Source organism: Juglans microcarpa x Juglans regia, chromosome 7D, assembly GCF_004785595.1.
Source record: "Juglans microcarpa x Juglans regia isolate MS1-56 chromosome 7D, Jm3101_v1.0, whole genome shotgun sequence".
NCBI lineage: Eukaryota > Viridiplantae > Streptophyta > Magnoliopsida > Fagales > Juglandaceae > Juglans > Juglans microcarpa x Juglans regia.
In genome coordinates this window covers 1,633,763-1,656,720 of record NC_054606.1, presented here as the reverse complement: position 1 = coordinate 1,656,720, position 22,958 = coordinate 1,633,763, and the positions used below count along the sequence as shown (strand labels likewise).

General features: G+C 36.6%; 3 protein-coding genes and 2 long non-coding RNA genes across 6 annotated transcripts; 2 read left to right on the top strand and 3 right to left on the bottom strand.

Moving 5' to 3' along the window:
- Positions 1–32: 32 nt before the first annotated feature.
- Positions 33–6,459, bottom strand: LOC121239645 (WD-40 repeat-containing protein MSI1). The gene is made up of 6 exons (XM_041136921.1): positions 5,868–6,459; positions 5,242–5,568; positions 4,852–5,004; positions 967–1,091; positions 719–814; positions 33–570 (listed from the first exon to the last, which is right to left on the bottom strand). The coding sequence occupies exons 1-6, from the start codon at positions 6,210–6,212 to the stop codon at positions 345–347; spliced, it is 1,272 nt and encodes a 423-aa protein (XP_040992855.1). The 5' UTR covers positions 6,213–6,459; the 3' UTR covers positions 33–344.
- A 786-nt stretch (positions 6,460–7,245) lies between these two features.
- LOC121239646 lies at positions 7,246–10,443 on the bottom strand. Its single transcript, XM_041136923.1, has 5 exons — positions 10,219–10,443; positions 8,931–9,027; positions 7,982–8,036; positions 7,661–7,877; positions 7,246–7,516 (listed from the first exon to the last, which is right to left on the bottom strand). The coding sequence occupies exons 1-4, from the start codon at positions 10,354–10,356 to the stop codon at positions 7,688–7,690; spliced, it is 480 nt and encodes a 159-aa protein (XP_040992857.1). The 5' UTR covers positions 10,357–10,443; the 3' UTR covers positions 7,246–7,516; positions 7,661–7,687.
- Positions 10,444–13,614: 3,171 nt separating this feature from the next.
- Positions 13,615–22,494, bottom strand: LOC121239643 (putative ABC transporter C family member 15). Its single transcript, XM_041136919.1, has 11 exons — positions 22,215–22,494; positions 18,026–20,388; positions 17,796–17,882; positions 16,709–17,359; positions 16,118–16,282; positions 15,473–15,767; positions 14,997–15,211; positions 14,480–14,785; positions 14,206–14,269; positions 13,873–14,112; positions 13,615–13,793 (listed from the first exon to the last, which is right to left on the bottom strand). Exons 1-11 carry the CDS (start codon positions 22,243–22,245, stop codon positions 13,684–13,686), a joined length of 4,527 nt encoding a protein of 1,508 aa, XP_040992853.1. The 5' UTR covers positions 22,246–22,494; the 3' UTR covers positions 13,615–13,683.
- LOC121239647 lies at positions 15,704–16,500 on the top strand. 2 transcript variants are annotated; one of them, XR_005935334.1, is made up of 3 exons: positions 15,704–15,845; positions 16,134–16,306; positions 16,387–16,500. It is a non-coding gene; the product is annotated as an uncharacterized LOC121239647 (long non-coding RNA). The 2 variants fall into 2 exon arrangements; XR_005935333.1 differs by having other exon boundaries at positions 16,134–16,500.
- LOC121239648 lies at positions 17,301–18,779 on the top strand. The gene is made up of 2 exons (XR_005935335.1): positions 17,301–17,437; positions 17,714–18,779. It is a non-coding gene; the product is annotated as an uncharacterized LOC121239648 (long non-coding RNA).
- Positions 22,495–22,958: the final 464 nt, after the last annotated feature.

Here is a 22,958-nt window from a genome sequence, read left to right as displayed (position 1 = left end):
CATTCAAACGTGCCCATTGACTAAAGAAACTATAAACCACAAAGCCTCAAACATTTCACAGATAACTTCGATTAACGTTCACTGATTTGAGGCTACATTCAGTGTGAAGCTCCAATGGTGAAATATGAAATAATCTAAAGAGTTCCAGAAATAATTATGGGAAATGTGTATGAGTGAATGCAACAAGAGTCAGTAACACAAGCACAAAAGCTTGCAGAGACGTAAGGAGGACACCGGACAACAACGAAAAGAAAAAAATTAACTATGGAAATTAACACCTAGTTGCACCTTCTATAATTCTTTTTTGCGGCTACTTGTCTATGCCCAAACACTATAAAATTACACTAAGCAGCCCTTGTCGTTTCTTCTGGTAAATCATCTTCATCATGGTAGATGTTCTCTGCCATCTGCCAGATTTGAAGTATGTTATCCTCAGCTACGCTAGCAACAACCCAATCTTCACACGGGTTCCAAGAAAAATCGGATATTTTACTCGTGTGACCACCATGAATAAAGAGTAACTCTGGCGGTCCATCTTCAGCATCCTCTGGCGTTTGTTCTTCATCAATCCTGCCAAAAAAGAAATGCCAAGAAGAGTTGGTTTATAGGCAATATCTTCGTTCTTATTGGAAAAGATGGGTAGGTTATACAGGATCAACTTTATAGACAATATCTTTGTTCTTATTTACAAAGACTGGGTAGTTCGTCTGGCAACTACCTGCTAAGATCCCACACCATGAGTCTCCTACCAAGGCAACAAGAAGCTAATATAGTCTCATTTTTTGGATTCCAACCAACTTGGAAAACTTCCTCCCTATCGTACATCAAAGCAAAAAAAAAAAAAAAAATGATTTGAAAAATTAGCCACAAATGAGCAAATACATCCAGAAGTGCTAATAACATAAAAAAACAATTCAAGCAAAAATGATATAGAGATTTCTATCAAATCCAGACAAGAATTCTTACTTGTGACAATCAAAGGTGTGGAGTGCAGTGCTGATCTTGCGTAGATCAAACAACTTGACGGTTTTATCAGTAGACCCAGTTGCAACAACCCACTCGTTAAAGGGATTGAAAGCTAAGCAGTTTACCTGACAAGGACATGAAAAAAGAAGAAATTTTCACAGACCCAAAGAAAAAATATATATATGTATCGATAAGAAAAAACAAATATTCTCTGGACAACAGCCAAGGATAAGTTGAGCATGACAAAATATCAGTCTTTCAGCACTGAAAGCATCAAAAGCACAAAGGAGGAATAACTAATATTAACAATGTCATCCAAAAAAATAAAAGAAAGTTTCACCATCACACAGATTCAAAATGCAGGCTAGAGACGAAGAGAATTAGGTTCTCCCATGCTAGTTTGCATTACCTTCCCCTACTCTCCATATCATCCACAGCACCAAGAAACATAGTATTGACCAGGCAGGATTTCTATGCACAGTAAGGGCAATAAAAATAAAATCCAAGTAATGATGACTGGAAAAATGGTAGTGTCCCAAGAATACTTCAAATTTATGTAAGGTAGCCTGGTAGGCTTGCCTTACATGGGTAGGTGAAGTGTCCCAAGAATACTTCACCTACCCATGTCTGACAATTTGATATTGCCATCTTCTGGGCACAGTTTTGCCTTCGAAGAACCAGAATATAGTAACTAGTGTGTAGAAACTTAGACCATCTACAACAATTTGCCCATATGCATGTGCCACACTACAACAAATTGTAGCTTTTGAACAGAAATTTTTCCCGCGAATACTATTTGGTAACAAATAATTACGTTTTGTCACCAAATCCACGTCGTCAGAAGATTTTCGCCACAAATAACTATATTGGACCATTTTATTTGTCACGAGTTACAATCTGTGAAAATTAAAGACTTTTTCACACAAAATTAAGCTCATCAGAAAAAACTTGCAGGTAATATCTTTTTTACGATAACGTATGCATTCATTAGTGACGGAATTGATTGGTGACAAAAAATTTACAGCTCCCGCGAACAGTATTTGGTAGCAAATAATTATATTTTGCCTCCAAATTCACGTCATCAGAAAATACTCGCCGCAAATAATTATATTGGACCAAATTTTATTTGTCACGAGTTTTAATATGTGAAAATTAAAGAATTTTTCCCACCAATTAAAATCATCAGAAAAAAGTTTGCACATTATATTTTTTTTACACCTATTTACAATTCCCGCGAATCCAATTTGGTTGCAAATAATTATAATTTGCTACCAAATTCACGTCATCAGAAAAATATCGCCGCAAATAATTATATTAGACCATTTCCTATTTGTCACGAGTTACAATCTGCGAAAATTAAAGGTATTTTCCCACCAATTAAAATCATCATAAAGAGTTTGCACATTATATTTTTTTACTTTTCCCACAAAATTAAGCTCATTAGAAAAAGCTTGCAGATAATATTCTTTTACAGTGACATGCATTCATTAGTGATGGAATCAGTTAGTGACGAAAAATTAACAGTTCCTACGAATAGTATTTGGTAGCAAATAATTATGTTTTGCTACCAAATTCACGTCCTTAGAAAATTCTCGTTGCAAATAATTATATTGGACAAAATTTTATTTGTCATGAGTTTTAATCTGTGAAAATTAAAGATTTTTTTTCACAAAATTAAAATCATCAAAAAAAGTTTGTAGATAATATTTTTCTACAATGACATGTATTCAATAGTGACAAAATTGGTTGTTGAAAAAAATTTAAAATCTTAGATATAAACCTCCTCTTCTCTTTTCCCTCTCATCTCTCTCTCTCTCTCTCTCACAGCCAACAACCCCTCCCTCTTCCCTCTCTTCTCCTTCGGCCACAGCGGCGCCGTCGCAATGCAGCCACGCAGTCACCGGCATCAACCTCCCCTCGCCGGCGCTAACCTTCCCCAACCCCCACGTCTCCAGCCTCCTCCCTCCATCCCAAAACAGCCCCTCCCTCACCCGATCTGCTCTCCTCTTTAGCCCAGCGTCGCAGCAGCCTCCCATCGTCGCAGACCACCACCACCACCACCACCACCTTGCCGAACCACCCCCACCTCTGACCTGCCTTCCCGCACCCCTCCCTCCCTCTCCTCCTCACCGAATCGAGCCCCCTCCCTACACGAGTTCTATACCATAGCATGGCCCAGATCCGCAGCCAGTGGTTGCCGCACCACCTCCTCAAGGCTACCAGCCATCCACTGGCACCCCCTGCTCCCCCATGGCCAGCCCGAATCCCCTCTCCTCTCATATCTATGTATACCACTCTCTCCCTCTCCTACGTGCATCACAGCCTCCACCACCCATTTTGGGTTCTACTCCCCTCCACCACCCATTTTGTTTTTGTAGTTCTATCACACTCGTTCTTTATTGTGTGGTGAATTGTGCAGATGAAATCTTTAGTGTGGATAAGAAATCTGTAGAACCATTACTACTTCAAAACAAGGTAAGCTTCTATGGCTTAATGAATTATTATCAATTTGTTAATGTTGTCAAATGCATTTCATGCATATTTGATAAGCTATGCTATGTTGTAAATTGCATATGTGAAGAATGTGCTCTGATTGTGCTAGTTGAATATGTATATACTATGAACAATTAGTTGACATGATGTTGTGTACATAGAAACAAACTTGCATGCTTTTTATTGTGATCAGATCTTAGTTACTCTGTCACTGGTAATGGAAGTAGATCCTTGCAATACAGGCTTTAGGCTCAAATTGATCATAGCCGAGAAATGGGTAAAAATCTAAAGTACAGTTAATCACTTACAGTAAAGCAGCCCTTTTAAGCCTAATTTCTTCTTGTGCTAGTTTTTTTTGTAATGATGTCTTGTGCTCTGATAATCGAGATTGGGAAGGGAAAAAATCCTACTAATTAAAGTTGTGGCTTGGGTAGTTTTAATCATTGAAATTAATAGTTGCTAGCTTATTTTTTTTTCCTCTTATTTGGTTTTAGATGCTAATTTGTGCATGTTTATGCCTTGTATATTAGTCCATATTTTATACTCCTACTTTTGATGTTGGATGGTCAATGTCAATTGAACATCAATAAAGCTAGTTTGAAAGTTCTACACCTATTGTGATTAAGTTTTTTAATTAAAATATTTTTTTTTTTTTGGTGTAAGGGCTGCACCAGTTGGTAGCTAGCAATCAAAGTGGGAATATGAGAGGGATCAAGCTGGTGGGCCAACCCGGTAATCAAAGTACTTCATTAATCTATTTTATGTTCAGAGTAGTTTTTCTTTTTTTTTCCAGTTTTATGTTGTCTCTTCTTTGTAAGCCTAGAGAATTCCACATATGTGTACTTAGTCAATGTGACCAAATGTAGTTGTAAACTTTTCTAGTTTTACTTTTCGGCAATTATAAGCTTTTCTAGTTTTACTTTGCGATTCTTTTGCTTTCAACTCTACTTAAGTGCATAATATATTATTACTGACGTTAGTGTATTGGTAATATATTATTCACATTTTTGTACTTTAGGTATAAGGTTTTGATACTATTCTACTAGTATTTTTTTTTTAATTTCATAAAAGATTATTTCTAGCGAACATAACTTGTTGGAAATATTTTTTTGGTCGCAAATGCATATTTCCCGCGATTTCCACCATGGCCGATAAGTATTTCCGACCCTAGTTAACGATGGTTAGCATACTTTTTACGATGAAAGTTTCCACTTTTGCGAGGAAAAGAATTGCCAAAAAAAAGAGTATTTCTAACATATAAGTCAGCTACGACTTAAAATGGTGGGAAAAAATTATTTTGGACAAAAATATAGATTAATTGCGACAAAATCACTCGTGAAAAAAAGGCTAATTTGTTGCAGTGCCAGAGAGAGATGGATTCTTAACACCTACCTCACTTTGATGAGCGATGACGGATTGGACAGGCTTGCTAACTGATGGAGTCCGGAGATCCCATATAAGCAGGTGCTGATCATCACCAACTGAACCAAATAAGTATTCGTGCCTCAGATGCCAAGCTACATCTTCTACAACACCTTCATGAACCTAATATTGGAAATGGTAACATTTCCAACCCACGGTCAAAATGAAATTAGATCGGAGTGGCTGTTAAATTTTTATAAGAATGTTTAATTAACTTTAAAATGAAGTAATATATATATATATATATATATTGGTCTATAACTGAATGGTATTTTATCCCCCCCCAAAAAAAAAATGGGTGCACGTATGCTTCGCTAGCTAGATTGTCTGAAGAATAACTAGCATAAAAGTGAAATGCACCTTAAAAATTTGTGTGGCGTCGAGGCTTTTGTTCTTTGGACTTGCATTAATATCCCACAAGCATATCTGAGCATCATCAGAGCCACTCAGTAAATGGCCCTGCTTAAACTTACTCCAGGATAAGCCATATCCTTCAGTGTTGTGGCCCCTCAACCGTAAGTCAGGACTACACGCCCCATCTAGAGGAGGCTTAGATGGGTGTTTGCTATAATCAAAAACATAAACTTCGGCACTAACTGTCTTAGTGGCGATAATAAACGGGTTTTGAGGCATATAGCGAGCACGATTAACCTCTCCATCGTGATTTATTTGCTGGATTATTTGCACCTGCAAGAAAATAATTCAAACATCAACGAGCTGAAAAAACTAAACCGACTCAGAAGAATATATAGATAATTACGAATAAAACGTATCAGTAGTTTGTATCATGCGAAATTTGCCGTAGCAACTTTCATTTTCTGGCATTAAATTTCAACCAAAAAGAGAGGAGAAAAATTGGGTTTTTTGATATAACATATAGCAGTTTTCTAGAATGCAGAAAAACAACACAAGTGATAAAACACTTTCTCAGCCACCAAACAGACAACAAAGTTTGCTAAAGAAGTTAGTGAAAGGAAAATACGAACCTTGCCATTGGCGCAGCCGAAGCCACCGACATCGGCGCGGTCGTCATCGTAGTGGCGGGCGTCGTTCTCGGAGTCCTCGAGAGGGAGCTGGACCTGGGCTAGCATAAGGTAATTGGGCTCGTTTTCGGAGGTGTGGGTGCCGAGGATCATCTTCTGGACGGAATAATCCTTGCCGGGGGGCTCCTCTCGGTCCGGAAGCCACTCGACAGTGAGAGAAGGCCACTCGAGGGCGTGGGTAATGACCAGATCGTAGAGGAAGGGGGTGTTCTTCTTCCATATCTTGTACTCCTCATTTATGAGCCTCTCCTCGATCTCCCCCCTCATCTCCTCCTCGTCTTTTCCCATGTTCCTCCTCCTCCAGCTGCTGGATTGGAAGTTCTCTTTTCCTTCTAGGGTTTTTCTCTTTGTGGGGAGTTTTCAAGGATGTTCCCTCCACGACTGGGGCACTGACTGAGAAGTGAAACCCTAGAGGCTGGAGCTGATTACCACCGGGAAATGTTACCACCGTGAAAGTTCAGAACTTTGGGTCGGGGATTGTAAGAAGGATGAGATCCAAAGGTGAAATTACCAAAAACATGTGTAGGAACTACTAACTAGTTCACTGTTATAACTATTATTCTTTAATTAAAATGACAAAAACGTCCATATCTTAATCCAATAAATTAATATTATTTTTACATGCATAAGGAGAAATGAGTTGAAGAAAGAATATAAATTTAGTTCACTCTTGTTTAAAAAAATTGGATAAATTTAAAATTTATATAAAAAATCTCACTTTCTTAGTTGTGGACTTCATTTTTTCAAAAAAAGTGTGAAAAAATAGATAAATTTAAAATTTATGTTCACTTTTTAATTATGAACTCCATTTTTAAAAAAAATAAAGCCTAACTTCTTAAAATTATATCTAACATTACGTCTACGTAAAAAATATAACAAAAGAGATATACCATTTAGATATTAAGAAGTAAAGATCATTGATAATAAATAAAAATAAACTATATTAAGTGAAATTGAGATAATCAAATATACATATCCAAATTGACAATTTCTTATAATCAAATAGAAGAAATTGTTTTTAAATATAAGAAATTTGTTCTTATAATCAAATATATATATATATATATGATATCCAAAAGATCAGATTGTTTTTAATCAAATATAAAATGATTTTGTTATTGAAAACAGTTTTCAGAAATATTTTTTTCTTAGAACATATCCCTTATTTTTTGGGAAAATTGACAATTTCTTGATTGACATGTATGCATTACGGGCAAGCTCCTTCTTCTTCTTCTTCTTCTTCTTCTTTTAAAAAAAAAGGTCAATTAGGGGCAATTTGCAATTTGCAACTTGCAATTTGTCAGCTGTAATTGAGAAATAATAAAGCAAGCCACATAATCGCCATCATAGCAGGAAACGATGATTCAGCTACAAGACATCCACAAAATTCTGTATTTTCATGGTTTCATATTGTGCTCAACTGGTCACTTCAGAGTAACATTGCATTCCCTTGTATGTGTGTTAGAGAGAGAGAGAGAGAGAGAGAGAGAGAGGAGATGGTTCTCAAACTGTGATCGTATCAACAGGAATTTAACCACATTGTACGATGTTTTCCTATGGCAATCAAGTTGCAAGTACATGCTTCCTGAATCCTGGGAATAATAAAATAGCTACATGGTTAGTTTGACAAATTGGCTGCATAGTTTTATTGTTTTGATGTCTCACCAAGTTTACAAACACTAGTTTTACATGCTTTAAAATGAACTGCATTTTGGAAAGAAGAGTTGGAACAAAACCGTGGGTTAAGCCATCGTTGAATTTGATTATTCTTCATTTAGAAGTAAATCTGCGGCGCTACCGCGTTCTCGGTCACCTTGGACCTCATACTTTTTCTGATCTTGGGTGTGATTGGCATCCATCTTCATGAAATGGAAGCCCATTATATACCTATACTCCCCAGTCCCAACGCAGCGAGAGCAGTAGCTGAGACCACTTCCACCACAAGTCCTGCACCTACAATAGTGATTCAAGGAAGTTGATGGAAGGCCAAAATTGGATGAAATAATCATTGAGTGCACTAAAAAACAAAAAAAAAAAAAAAGAGTTCGATATGTCACCATTCTGGCCATTCGCCTTTAGGAAGCATTGCTAAATGCACAAAGTTCGTCCTTCCTATGATATTCAAGCTGAGAATAAAATTAGTAGCAGAAGGAATAAAGAAAGAACAAAAAAGTTTGACTTCGTTTTAATGTCACATGCTGCTTATGAAATGTAACAACAATCACTCAATGGAGTTTGATAAAAACGCAACGTTAACAACAATCTGCAATTCAACTAGAGCTACAGGGACAGACGTGATAACATGTCTACACTTGAGGAAATAAAATATAGCTCAGCCTTTTTTTGTGCAAATGATAAGTTACAAACACCTGCTAAGTTTTGAAACCACGACCTAATTTCACCCACATACTACCACCCTACAAAAAAGTTATGGTATCTACTAGAAACAACCTATATTTTAATGTTTAGGGTGCAAAGTAAAAAATAAGTGGTAGTTTGCAGGTAAAAAATATAATTTCTCCTCCTTTTCTTTTAACCCGAAAAGTTTATGAGACTTCATGCTGCTTAGCAAATTTGGATATTTTGAAGAAAAAAGAAGTTGAGTTCAACAATTTTTTCAATATATCTACAGCGTTGGGAAATAAAAGCTCGTGCCACACTTGTGACCTGACTTGGTGCAACTTAGATTTTGAAAAACTCAAGTTGCTTGTTGTGCTATGAGAATTTAGGTTCCCAAAATTCACACACTTTCTGACAGAAAAAGTGGAAGCTGAACATACTGTTAAGACGCACCCTAGCAACATTGGATGAGCCAAAGTAGCACTTCTTATGTCAGACTAAAATCAGAGAAGGCAATTATTGAAGTACTAAAAAAGAAAATTATCGTTGTTGGAAGGAAAAAAGATGGATTAATGTTTGACATAAAAAAAAAATAGCCATACAATGGAACTAATGTACACATTTGTGTGTGCACCAAGGAGGGGGAAGAGAGAGAGGGAGAGATACCTCTTCCACGACAATGATGGCAATCAGCCCTTCCACTCCCTTTACAGACTACACAAGGTGGATCTGGCTGCTTTCTTACTTCTTTCCGAACATTTGACTGGAAAAACAAAGAGGCAAAAAAGAAATAACGAAAGGGGCTGTAAAATAAGTTCATTTGCAAGTTAGCCAACATATTTATAATCTTTCACATATCTCATCCGAATTGAGAAACATAAGCTTAGGCTTAAACCTCATCAGATGCATTCCTACTCATAAACTATCAAGAAAGAAATACTTTAGAGGGTTTCGGGCCTGGATAAGCACTCTTTTGGGATAATTTCCTGGATAGCTTGAAGTTCGATCCTCCCAAAAAACAAGTGCAAAATAGATGGATCTGTCTGTGGCTAGTTCCCTGTGCAAGGGCAATCCTTTTTTCTTGAATTTGGCAAGCAAGGACGGGATTTTATCCAAGTTTGGGTTTGGATTTCGGTGAATATGTTAACAGTCAGATATCATTACCACTTCAACATATTAAAAAGTGGTGACTGCAAGGGTGGGAGATAATGTGGTTAGAGGTGTTTAAGTGGTATCTACGTAACACGAGAACATCAAAGGAAGACAGAAGTAATTTTCCATTATATCGCTAGAAAAATGAATGACATAAGAATACAGGGATTCTCCAACGTGAAATGAGGTGCATGACTTCTCACTGGAAACATGGGAAATAAAATTCAAATCCAACAAAGTTTATATCATAATCAGGTTAGAGGGCTTCAACGAGCACAAATAGCCTTATCTAGTAATGAAAGCAATTTGCGTTAAAAGGAAAAAAGTGCTGTAGATTTTATAACACACTTTGAGCTATGATGATGACTAATTCTATTTTGTAAAGGGAGAAAAAAAAGCACTTCCATTGCTTACAAAGCTATAGTTGCACCCAAAGTGGGAATCACAACAAAACTACATAAGCTCAAGCAATCTAAAGTTCGATACAAACTTCAAACTATCTTTGCATACAGTAACTAGCAATTAGAAAAAACTGAAGTGCCATTTGGCTCCTGAGAAAATGTGAGAAAGAAAGAGGAACTTGAAATTCAAATAAATTTACCCAACTAAAATTCACACTTCAATGAACCATTATTTTGATTTTTTTTTTTTTAATTTTTTTATAGGGATGAACCCAATATTTTAAAAAAAAGTTCTTATACTTAGAAAAACGTTCTTTATAATCAAAGAAAGAACATTCTTGCCTTTCCCACCAATTTTCTCGGCAACCAAACAGGGGATAAGAGAGATGAAGTGAACTTGCCTCCGTCCTGACGACCCAACAGGGCTTAGAGAAGGAGAGACGGGGCAAGGGGCTCGGAATCCGTGGAGCAGGCGCACCGTTAGAATTTTCGGCCTCCAATTGGACGGCTGTCAGTAAGCTCGATGTTCTCAATGCCATTCTACCAATGCCGACTCTGAAACACGGCGGCCATGGACCGTGCGTCCTGATTATCTAATGTTTATGAAACGACGAAGTCGTTTATCTATGTTCTTGGACCCCACAGAATATATCAGCGAAGCGAGGGACCGTTGTCAACTTGTCATATACACCCGCCCCGCATAGGCGGGCGGGCGGGCTACCCCACTCAGCCCATGCTAGGGTGGGGGCCCCGCCCTACAGGGAGAAGGACCAGTGGAGGGTAAGATGACCCCAACGGGATCCCGTCCCGCCCTCCCGCTCTACTCCACATATATAAAAAAAATATTTTTTTATATTTATATATATAAATAAATATATTGTATATAGATATATAAAATTTATTAAAAATTAAAAATTGTATTCAAGTTATTGCATTGCTTTGGCCTCCTGTTCAAGTATAACTATTGTATTGCTTTAGCTAAGGCAATACAATAGTCATACTTCAGCAATGTGAGACTTAGGCTTCATTTGGTTACCAAACTCACCTCAACTCATCTCAACTCATCATTACAACTTTTTCAAATCCCAATACAAAATATAATAAACAATTCAACTTTTTCAAATTTTAAAATAATAATAATATTAAAAAATAATATTCTAATAATATTTTATCATCACAACTCAACTCAACTCAACTCATTTCAACATCCACACACACCCTTAGCAGTAAGTCACACATTACTTAAGTATGACTTTTTTTTTACAAGTAAAAATATTATATATACCAAAAGGAGAAACCAAATACACTAAATATATACAAGAAAAAACATTGCCCAAAAAGCCCAAAAAGAACCAAACCCGACCTCAACCCCTTGTTTCCTGTAGAACTAAAACTCTACTCGAACACCCAACCCCAACCCCTTGATTTCCCACCTTCACAATGCCCTCCCTTTAGACTTCCCTCTAGTTGAGCTACCACCCTTAGTGTTATAGGTGATTACCTAAGAAAGACGTTGTAACTCTATGCTTTTCTTGAAACTTGATTTTGTTTAAATATGATTATTGTATTACTTTGGTCTTCTATATAAAGGTTGACCTAAAAGACCAAGATAATCCAAAATATAACTCTAATGAGTTTAAATTCTTTTTGTATCTTTAAATTTTAATTTATAATTTGGATCCAAAAAAATAATTTTGGACTCAAAAATAATTTTTTAGATTTAATGGGTTGGCCTAGGCGGGGGGTGGGGTTCCCGAGCACCCCTAAATTATATGATTCAATTATAATCTTTTAATAAACTAATCAAATTTAGATTGACTTTAACATGTGAAGTGTTATAGTTGCAAAATGATTTCATAAAATTAAATTTATAAACTGACATAATTTTATATAATATGTTAAATATATTTTACAATATATTGTATCATATGAAATCATATCAATTCGTATGTTTAATTTTACAAGATTTTATTTGTGATTAAATCATTTCTCTTAAAACATTACGCATTTCAAATGAGGTTAACTTGTTTGGTACAAATAATTAGATTGATCTAAGTGCTTGATTAACCTTATGAATACAATACAATCCGTATCTTGTATAAAGAAAAGAGTTATAAACATAAATCTCCTCTTTTTTGTTTTTTGACAAAGCAGCCTACTAGCCTAGTTATATCTATTCCCCAATAAATCCATGAAAAAAAAATCTGTCTTTATCAATTTTCAATAAGATGCATCCATTGAGTTTTTAAAAGCCAATATTCCCTTATTAATCTCATTAGTTACTAGTGGTCTTCGGTTTCTAGTAAGTGAATTGCATTAGGAAAATACCAAAGGCAAAATGGCTCCTATAAAAAAATCTCGCAAACTGATTATAGTACTATATCGTGTCAGTTAAATCCCTCCCTCTTCCCTTTCTAGAGCCCCCATCGCCAGTTCCCCCGCGCCCCATCAAACACCGTCGAACCTAGAGTCCCGTCGAGCCCAATCCCATTGAGCCGTCAACAACCCAGATGACGTTGTCAATAGACTATGGCTGTCACCGACAGCCATTGTTTTGATCTGAAGGATGTTTGAAAGATGTATACAGGCTATACACTTTTGATATAAAGGTTGTTTGTGATCGAATGTCAAATTTTTATAATTTTTGTACACAAGCTTTGTCGTTATTGGGGGCACGCCGGCGGGGTTGGGTTTAGGTTTAGCTGAAAATGATATTCATAAATAAATAAACTTAAATGAGGTCAATTTGTGGATCTATTTATGTTCTTAGTGTGACTCATTGCATTGTAGAAAAGGATAAGTAAATTTCATGCCAACTTGCGATGCAAGATGATGCGTGACATGTTGAGACTCGATTTAGAACATCGCGTTTTGATAAAGAGTATACTAATTTTTGTTATAAATTTAGGTTAGACATATTTCAAGCAAGTCTTTTGTAAATGACTAAATTAATTAAATGTGGACGATAAAAAAGAAAAAGAATAAGAAAATATGGGTATCCTATCCTTTATTGGCAGAAATAATGACTAAAGAAAACTGCTACAAATATAAAGAGATTATACAAAAATAAATTTATAAATTGACGTGATTTTACGTGATCAATTATATCTATTTTATAGTAAAAATAACTTTACAATCTAACGTGTGCATCAAGTTTATAAATTTACTTTTAAGTAATTTTTTTATGACTAAAATATTTATCATGATTAAATAATGCTGATTAAGTCGTTACAGGTTATTGGATGGATAATTATAATTTTCGCAAGGACTGGGGGACTCCCTTTATTTTTCCTTGTAAGCATATGGTCTTGGAAATGCAGTACTTGAAAATAAACTACAATGTCTTCGCTCTTGGGGCTGGTGTCCTCTGGCTTGGATAATAAGCTTAGTTAAGCTTAATTCAGTCAAATTTTAAATTAAATTTAATATCTAAATAGTCAATTATTAAATTATTAAATTTATTATAACTCAAAACCTTCTTATACATAAGATTTATAATTTTTTTTAACTTAAAATATTTTTATATATGAGATTCACAATTTTTTTTAATTTTTTATAAAAATATTAAACTCATCTTAACATCCAAACACACTTAAATTCAATTTAAATAAATATCACACAATTTTTTTTATTATTTAATTCACTACTATTCATAATCAACTCAAACTAATGTTAGCTAATCTGAGTTCAAAGGCTAAACGCAGCCAATCGAGTTACTGCACCTAAGGTAGTCGATTCATCTCCCCCAAGTCACGGTCGTGAGAACAATCAACCATTATCTCGGAAGGTATGATCTATGTTCCTCCACCGAATTTGATTGATACCCAGATATTCTTTGAAGCGGGGGAGCTAATTATGCATGTTTGCTAAGCTGGTGAAACTTTGTGATCTTGAGGAGTACTCCGTATGAGTTTAGAGAAGAAAGATTCCGACCGTTTTAGGAGCTTTCCTGGTGTGTCAAATTCTGCAATTCTTCCTGTTCAAACACAAGTTCTTTAATCTCTCATTCGATATGTTCTTGGTATGTTTTAGTGAAGAATTATATATATACTTACCTTCGCTGAGAACCAAAACATGATCGCTATCTATAACCGTGTGGATTCTGTGAGCTATAGTGACAACTGTCCGATCTTTGAACTCTTTACTAATGATCTTCTGTATCACTCCATCGGTTGCAGAATCAACGGAGGCTGTCGCTTCGTCCAGTACCAGAATGCTACTCTTTTTCAGCAAGGCTCTTCCAAGACAGAATAACTGTCTTTGGCCCACACTCCAATTTTCTCCGTTTTCGACCACTGTTAAGAAGCAGGCATGTTAGTTTTGGTAATTTTCTATTTTTCAAATGCATACAATCAACTGTTTCCATGGTCCATTTTGATGAACCTGACCTGTAGAATCCAACTTTTCTTCCTTAGCACGCACGAGATGACCTAGCTGACATTTGTTTAGAGCCTGAAAAGTTTGGAAGTTATTTCAGTGTACAATATGGAAACATTGATAATGAAGACTCTTTTTGTTGAGTATATTTATATTTAGATATTACAAATGATCATTATGAAACTTATTATGGAAAGTTTGAATTTTAACTCTTACGGGGTAATATGCCACCTCTTGAAAGATGCTGTGGATTCTTTGTTTAATTCATAGGATAGAAAATAGTACCTCCCATGTCTCATAGTCAGAATATTGCTTTAGAGGATCTAGGTTTGCTCTAACTGTTCCCTCAAACATTGCTGGGTCCTGCGGTATGATGCTAAGACTTGATCTTAAGTCATGAAGGCCTATCTTGCAAATGTCCACGTTGTCAATAATGATGCTGCCCTCTCTGGGTTCAACAATCCTGAAAATTGCTTGTATGAGGGTTGATTTCCCACTCCCTGTCCTTCCTACTACACCAACTTTCTTCCTTCCAGGAAATGTGCAGTTAATGTTTTTTAGGACAGATGGAAGATGTTCAGCATAACGAATCTGCAAGGCAGTCAAGTCAATGGCATGTGTCAGTAAATGCAAGGCAAACTTAAGAGGATAGGTTGAGGATTTCTTTTGCCAGATTTGTCAAACTACTATGCTGTTACTTCTTGGAATTTTGTTTATGATGGATGGATCATAAAAAAATATTTGGTGTTGAAGATTTTGAACTTTGTTTTGTCATGGTTTTAGCTTTGCTATAAAGGCTTACCTGCAAATTTTTGAAGCAAATTGTTCCAACCTCTGGCCAGTTGTTTGGTGGCCTGCTCTCTTCAATCACGAGAGGTGCTTCACTTGTTATGTTCGAGTACTGAAGGATTCTTTCAACAGATATCATCTTGTTTTCTGCATTGCATATGTTCCATATGACTGAAGCTTGCAAAACATTCAAATTGATCCCGTATGTTACTGCCAACCCTGCAATGCCTGTTAAAAGCCCAATTCCAGGTAAGTTTTCTCACTAGATTCTCTTATTTCAGTGTCTTCTGAAGAAACTATTACTTGTATGAAAAGGGGCAATTAATTGGGTAAGCGTCTACTCCAATGCCTTCTTGTTATGGAGGCATCTATCCTAATTTATCCTTCTCTAGGAAATTCTCAAACCCCAAGTATAAGATATTTACATTAAATTTACATTCAAGGGCAGATTTTCTGTAGATAGTTTCTAGAAAGATTACAGAGACTTACTTGGATTGATAATTCCTTCGGGGAGTGTGACTAGTAAAACCAATGAGAAGGCAAACACAAAGTTAGATAGTAAATTCAGTCTGAAAGAAAGCCATTCCATTGCTGACACATTGTGAAACCACGGCCTTGAGTGGTTGTCAACAAGACCAAGGTTTCCACCAATGAAGCGATTTTCTTGATCAAAAGCACGGATTGTTGCAGCTCCTGCTAGTGATTCAGCAAAGTGGTGGAGGATTGGTGCTCGTTGAATACCTGCTAAGCGGGCCAGTTCTCTTGCTGTTGGTATGTAATATTGCTGAAATAATCACAATTAACCATTGATCAGAATCAACAGGGGCCAACCAGGGCTCATGGAGGGGGTAGAGAGATAGAGGTCATTCCAAAGCTATTTAGAAACTCTGAATTTCTTTTCGTAGTGTAAAAAATGGAACAATTGTTGATTTTAAGTTTTCAAGACATATTTTATGGCTGTTTTTATCATTTATCATTCTGATTCTTTTTCCCTGTTGGCAGCATAATTCTCGTTAATAAACATGATGAATATTTAGATTGGTTTAGAAGTCAAGTTTTTTTTCCCTCATCATTGTTCCCACATATGAAGTAATCATCTCTGGTATGTCTAAAATATGAAAGAAAGTCTCTTACTTGGTACCATATGCAGATTGCCGTTACTGGAATGAAGATGACAAATACTTCCCATGCCACCTGCGACATCACTGCAATAGTTCCTAGAAGTTGTATTATTGAGAAAGCACACCAACCTACTCTTCCTGCCAATTCCAAGTCCAGCACACTCTGATCTGTAGATGCCTGCAAGTAATTTAACTTAAGGCTGTCAGTCTTCTTGAAATATATTGTTTTGGACTTATACAATATGTAGGCTGTGACTAATAGGTTTTTTTGTTATTTACCAGTTTACAAGGTGGGGAAGCAAGAGCTTTCCTCTTTAGTCTGTTCTCTCTCGGAAGCAAAAACTTGCTGTATATAACCCTTACAAAATTTTAATTGCAAAAATTACTTTGTTTTTTTCTGCTGGGTATTGCAAGTCCCTTTACTTCTGTCTATTCTCCCCCCCCCCCCCCCCCCCCCCCAACAATTGCTTAGTTATTCTTCTAACGTCTTAGTAATATTTTTTCAATAAGAAAATGATAGTAAACTTACTAATTGCATAAATCTTATACCAAGGTAATACTAATATCTACACTCAATTGAAATCAACATTAAAGTAAAAGTTACCCGGTTCAAAATTCTTCCAAATGGGGTTGAATCAAAAAATGCCATTGGTGCCCGGAGTACACTATTAAGCATTTTCATGAAAAGCTTTTGTGATGTCCAAAGTCCTGCTAATGCTACTAGCGTTGCTCGCACCAGCACACAAAGCGAACTTCCCACAGCAAGTATTACATAAACAAGCAATATGAAGTTCATTGACAGTTTCGGTTGAGTCTCACTTGTGGTGGGAGAAGCCCATGCCATCCAGTAATTACTCGCTATCTGTAATACTTGGAATGATGACTGTGCCATAAGGATGAATGGAACTAGGGCTCCACTTTTCACGGTTGTCAAGTAAGACCAGTAAACTTCTTTTCCAATACTTCCTTTCTCTCTTTCCTCATCTTGCACCAATTTACCTCCGTTTTCTCTTATTTCTAGAGAGAGATTATGCTCTGAGTCATGTTGTGTGTGCAGAAGGTCTCCATTTGAAGTTGAATCTGTGTTGGATTCATCATCAGCTGTTGGACATGGAGATGTTCTGCTTGAGTTCTCAACTGTAAGGATTGACTCTAAAGCTTCGCTATGAGCACCAACTAAAACTTCAAACCCTATTTGTTGCTTTAAAAGTTCTTCGAAATGTCCAGCTTGTACTATTCTCCCATTTTGCATCACCTGTTGAAATTTGTCAGATGCAGTCCATGAACCACAATCGATAGCTTTGCAAATTATTCAAAATTTAGAACTGCAAAGGTAATTTTCTTGTGAATTATATGTACATAAAAAATAAAATTAACTATACACCCTTCTTGTTCCTGATAGCATTGCAAATTATTCAAAATTTGGAACTGCAAAGGTAAATTTCTTGTGAATTATATGTACATCAAAAATAAAATTAACTATACACCCTTCTTGTTCCTGACTATCAGCAGAGTTCTCAAAAAGTGAAAAAATTCTAGAATCAGAACATTTGCTTCTTTTCCTGGCATCCTTTTCTGAGTTTTTTTTTTTTTTTTACCTGTGCTCTAGGATCTCTTTTTTCAAACAGTCGAAACTATAATGTCCTATTCTTTCATCTTTAAATGACTAAAGAATGGAATGAGAAATTTACCAGAATAAGGTCTGCTGCTGGAAGAAACTCTACTTGGTGGGTAACAAAAATTATAGTCTTTTCTTTGAGAATCCCCATGAGGCATTCCTGCAGAATGTATATGAATTAATAACCAAATACTAAATTCAATTGCATTGTTGCTTCAAACTAGGAGATTTGATTAGCTGTATAGTTACAGGGCAAAATCAGCTGGCATTGTCATACGACAGCTGCTAACATGGTCTACTAACCTCAAAGATTTGGGTGCCTGTATGAGCATCAACGGCACTGAAAGGGTCATCAAGTAGATATATATCAGCATCCTGGTAAACTGCACGAGCAATCTGTATCCTTTGCTTCTGTCCTCCACTCATATTTATCCCCCTTTCTCCGATCTCTGTTTGGTCACCACAGGAGAAAAGTTCAAAGTCCTTTTCCAAAGCGCATGCTTTAACTGTTCTGTCATACCTAGTACTGTCATATTGATTCCCGAAGAGAATATTCTCCCTGACGTTTCCTGTCAGTATCCATGGAGATTGAGGCACATAAGCCTTGGTACCACTGATCTTCACTGTCCCTGACAGCTTTAGTATCTCTCCAAGAATGCTTGAGAGCAGGCTAGACTTCCCCGATCCCACAGTGCCGCATATTGCCACCTTCATTCCCCTCTTCACATTTAACTGTATTCCTTCAAGAGTTGGGTTGCTCGACTCTGGATCCCAGCTGAATTTCCCACTGTCGACCTGGATGCTAAACTCTGTTTGGTCTTTTGGAACATACTCGATGGCGTCATTTTGAATTTCTTCTTCCTGGAGGTAGGAAGTAATTCTGTCCACGGAGACTTTTCCCTGTGCAACTACATTGAGCAAGTCGGGCAAACTGAATATTGGGTCTTGTAGCATTCGAAAGGTGGCCAAAGCAGCCAAGACTTTCCCAGCTGTGAGTTCAATCCCCAGTAGGATACATGTTCCAAAAGTTATTACAGAGATAAATGTGGGTGATCCCCAAAAGATAAAAGCTGTCAATGCTGACAGTCTCAGTGACTTCCATAACCAATTATACTCTATTTTCCTCAATCCTTCTAACATTTGAAGGAACTGACCGTCCCATGCTTGGAGTTTAAGAGTCTTCATGTTTCGAAGAACTTCTGAAGTGGCTTTCATCCTACTGTCTTTGGCTTCCATGATCCTAGTCTGGTATCTCTTCTGAACTCTTGTAAGTGGTATATTGCAAGCCATAACTGTAAAAGTTGCAGCTAAGGCACCCAATGAACCCAAGCCTAGATTTGTATGTAGAATGTAGATTGCCAAAGAAATTTGTACAGGCAGCATCCATACTATGTTTAAGTACCACATAAAGTCTGTAATTCTTTGGATATCTACACTCATATAGTTGATGATCTCTCCACTAGTATGGCTTTGGCGGGATCGGCTTGACAGGTGTAAGCCCTTTTTATAAATGCGAGATATCAGAGCAGCTCTAAGGCGAAGGCCGAGTTGGCGTGCCCCAAAAATCCATTGCCTCTGTGCTATTGTCTCAACCATTTTTGCTCCTAAAAATGCTAGTGCAAGAAGGTAGCCACTCTTTAAACTCTGGGTGCTCTTCTCTGATAAGAAGTTCACAAAGTCATCAATCAGGTATGGACCGACATACGATGCTCCAGCACTTACCACTGCAAAGAATGCATTGATTGCTGCTTTCTTCCTGATAAATAAATAAATTGCCTTGTAGATGGATGGGTTTGTAGTTCCATCTCTCACCTTAACCTGCTCTAGACTCTCGTTGAACGAGCAGGAGAGGAACTCTGCAGAGTCCCTGATATCAACGTCTGGAATTTCATCCTGTTCGAGGGGTTTCTTAATCCCAACTGCAAAGAGTGGATTGAGCCAAGAAAAGGTAACCAGTTGGATAAGAGTGGCTTTCCCGTATATAGATTCCCTTCTGTGTTCCGAAAGTTTATAATCGGGTTTTGATCCATTGAGAAGTGGCTCAGAAATGGCACCGGTGGGAATGAAGACGAAGCCTGTCTTTCCACGGATTGAAATGCCCAAGAGACTCGTCGATGCTAGCACACCAAGGATGTCTGCAAAATCTCGTATTCCAAGTTTGACATGATTTATTATTCTAAAATGGGTATCAAGAGCTGTGCAGATGATGGACAACAGGAAGATGCAAAGCCACCATGCTCTTAGAATCCATGGGAACTTAATGTTCCCTTTATTTGGGATTATGTATACAGCAACCAGCGAGATTACACACGACAGGGCTAGCGAAATCTCTGATGAAAAAGCCCAAGCCTTAGAGTTGCAACGAGTTCCACTACCACTGAGCAGCACCAGTAGCATTAAGAAATGAGTCCCCAGTAGCAAACTGGAACAAATCATAGCAGCCTTGTAGGCAATGCTCAGTTTTATCCTGATGGGATATTTGTCATTAATACTTCTATCCGTAACCTTTGTTTCGCGTTTGAAAATTAGGCCTGGAAGTTTTTGTGCAAGATGTAGTAAGAAAATCGCAGAGAACCCGAGTTGGAAAGCTATGCTGACATGCTCCCACAAGCAGGGTGAATCCAGCTGCGGCGCCCATGCTGTCCGAAATTGACGAATCTTCTCTTCTGTCAAACATCAATTAATGCATGATCGGCAAGGTGGACGTTGATCTAAAGCTGTTAGTAAATATCAAATAAAAGTGGTATGATCAAAGATTGTTCATTTGCAGAAAAGATTATTAATGCATTCGCGACACAACGTGGGATTTAGTATTTCTATTTTCCTCGAAACTGACATCCTTTCGTTGCTGAAGAAGGCCGGTATTTTCTCGGTCGTAAAGTCTTGTTCTCCCTGAGGTTGTTTGGTAAATTGAAGATCATGAGTCTTGGCTATGTTTGTTGCTCATACTACTTCCCTACTATTCATAAATTATAAACTACTATTCGTTACTTTTTCACTATGTATATCTATCTATCCATCGCCTTTTGTCCTCTCGATGTCATCCTGATCTTTGTTCAAGAAATCAAAAAAGAAATTCAGATGAGTCCTATGTCGGCTAAAAAAGACAGAAAACTAGAAAAGTCTGTTGTCCCTATATTACTTTTTTTTTCTGGGTACTTTCCGTCTCGGCCGCCCCCTTCTCCAATCTCCACCGTAAATGAACAATCTTGGTTTTGGAATTACGACATTTTTATATTCTAGCTAGGCTGATTATGAACTCCATGTGAAAGTACCTAAACAGATGCCGCCACATAAGGGAGTAATAATGGTAGGTGATACAGTTTCTAAACATGCATGGCTCCAGAGTGGCGAAAGTTTGAAAAAATAATATTCTTTGTGCATATGAAACTACTCAGCAATGTATTTAGTCCAATCAATAGTATAAAGAAAAAAGACTTGGAAAAGTCTACCTAATTTACATACCTTTCATATATATATATATATATATATATAGTTTATGCAATGACAACTTAGGAAACAGCCAATATATATATATATATATATAAGTATCGAAATTTAAATTTGATTTAGTTTGAAGGTCTAGCTGGCTAGCAAATTAGTCCATAGCCATAGGATTTATCCACCACTAGCTAGCTAGCAAAAATGTCGTCATCTAGTTAGGTGAGTTTACCGGAGAATGATGCTGGTGGAGCATTAATCAGCACTAGCTCCTTAGCATAGTTTGCACCGATTCGAGACACTTTGGCGAGTAGCTCTTGATGAGTTTTAAAAAGTAAAAAAGGATAAAGAAAATTATTTTTGGTCCTCGAACCATGCGTTGGATTTTGTTTTGCCTCTAAACTATTGATTGTTCGAATTTAACATTTTCAATAATGATATCATTGTCTTATAAATACCATCATTACGCCAACGCAAAGCTGTAATGAATTTAATATCCCCAAAATAAATATAGAACAATTAAAATTAGATAATATTCATGTGGTCTTCAATGTACGTACGTCTGTTGTTTGAGAACATGATCATGAATATTAATTATCGCATTGAGAATTATCATAATCCGCAATGCTAAATTGAAGTTCATGACTGAAACTTGAAAGTACTTGACAACACAGAGTTCAAGAACCAGAATCGTATTCAAATCAAACGATGAATCAAGAACTTAACAGAATGAAAGGGAGAGAGAGGGAGGGAGGGGGGGGGGGGAGGAGAGAGAGAGAGAACATAAGAATAAGCTGGTTGTCAGGTTAATGTGTATGCATATATATCAGTCAATAATCTGCAGCTAAAATAACAAAAACCAATCTCTGTTTCACATTTTCAGGACATGAGTACTGGAACTGCTTGATTAATTACTTCAATCATAACAGCAACTAAACGTCATTACTTACGGGTTAATCTGCTTTATATATATATATATATATATATATATATATATATATATATATATATTTTTTGAGGGAACAATCCCTTGGGAGTGGCTAGAACTTACGTGGTAAAGCGAGCATGTCCTCCCAGACCATGCTTAATTCCGGCCTCTCCTGCAGATAGCTTAGAGCTTCAGTACTCTTCCTTGTACGTACGTACGTAGCTGCTGATGGAATTTATATGTATATTGAAGGATATCAGGATCTCGGACTAATACAGAGAGCTTCGAGAGCAAGTTTCAGAGAGTTTGAGAGATCCTATTAGTTTGGCCATTCATGGTAAGGGGTGGGGGCTGTGGTAGAGAGAGAGAGAACAACTCTGAAACTCGAACACCACAAAGAATACCTCTATACTAGGAATTCGTTTTATATTGTGGATTAATTACAAAATTAATCCCTCTATTTTACGTTTTTTACTTTAAAAAAACCCAAGTTTTCAACTTTTGCATAATGTTTTGATACATAAACTCATCTCAACTCATCTCAAATTATCATTACAACTATTTCAAATCTCAATATAAAATATAATAAATAATTCAACTTTTTCAAATCTTAAAATAATAATAATATTAAAAAATAATATTCTAATAATATTTTATCATCTCAACTCAATTCAGTTAAATATTTAAACTAAAATTTTTAAAAACATTAATTTTTGGTTTTAAAAACATTCTAAAAGTTTTTTTTTTTTTTTTAAATAACAAAAAAAACTTCTTACAATTTGAGACCAATATAATAAAAAAAGAACCTTTTCATGCTTGAATCATTCTTTTGCGCGAAATTTAAGGTGCTAAACCTTAGCTATCCTT

Coding starts and splice junctions, on each gene's coding strand:
- LOC121239645 (XM_041136921.1), bottom strand. CDS start 6,212: ATGGGAAAAGACGAGGAGGAGATGAGGGGGGAGATCGAGGAGAGGCTC. Junction 815..966: donor CACACCTTTGATTGTCACAA/GTAAGAATTCTT, acceptor GATGTACGATAG/GGAGGAAGTTTTCCAAGTTG. Junction 571..718: donor ATGGTGTGGGATCTTAGCAG/GTAGTTGCCAGA, acceptor CTTTTTTGGCAG/GATTGATGAAGAACAAACGC.
- LOC121239646 (XM_041136923.1), bottom strand. CDS start 10,356: ATGGCATTGAGAACATCGAGCTTACTGACAGCCGTCCAATTGGAGGCC. Junction 9,028..10,218: donor GTTGGGTCGTCAGGACGGAG/GCAAGTTCACTT, acceptor TTGTTTTTCCAG/TCAAATGTTCGGAAAGAAGT. Junction 8,037..8,930: donor CCATCATTGTCGTGGAAGAG/GTATCTCTCCCT, acceptor TGAATATCATAG/GAAGGACGAACTTTGTGCAT.
- LOC121239643 (XM_041136919.1), bottom strand. CDS start 22,245: ATGGTCTGGGAGGACATGCTCGCTTTACCAC. Junction 15,212..15,472: donor CGAAGGAATTATCAATCCAA/GTAAGTCTCTGT, acceptor GGCTTTTAACAG/GCATTGCAGGGTTGGCAGTA. Junction 14,113..14,205: donor AGAAAAGTTGGATTCTACAG/GTCAGGTTCATC, acceptor GCTTCTTAACAG/TGGTCGAAAACGGAGAAAAT.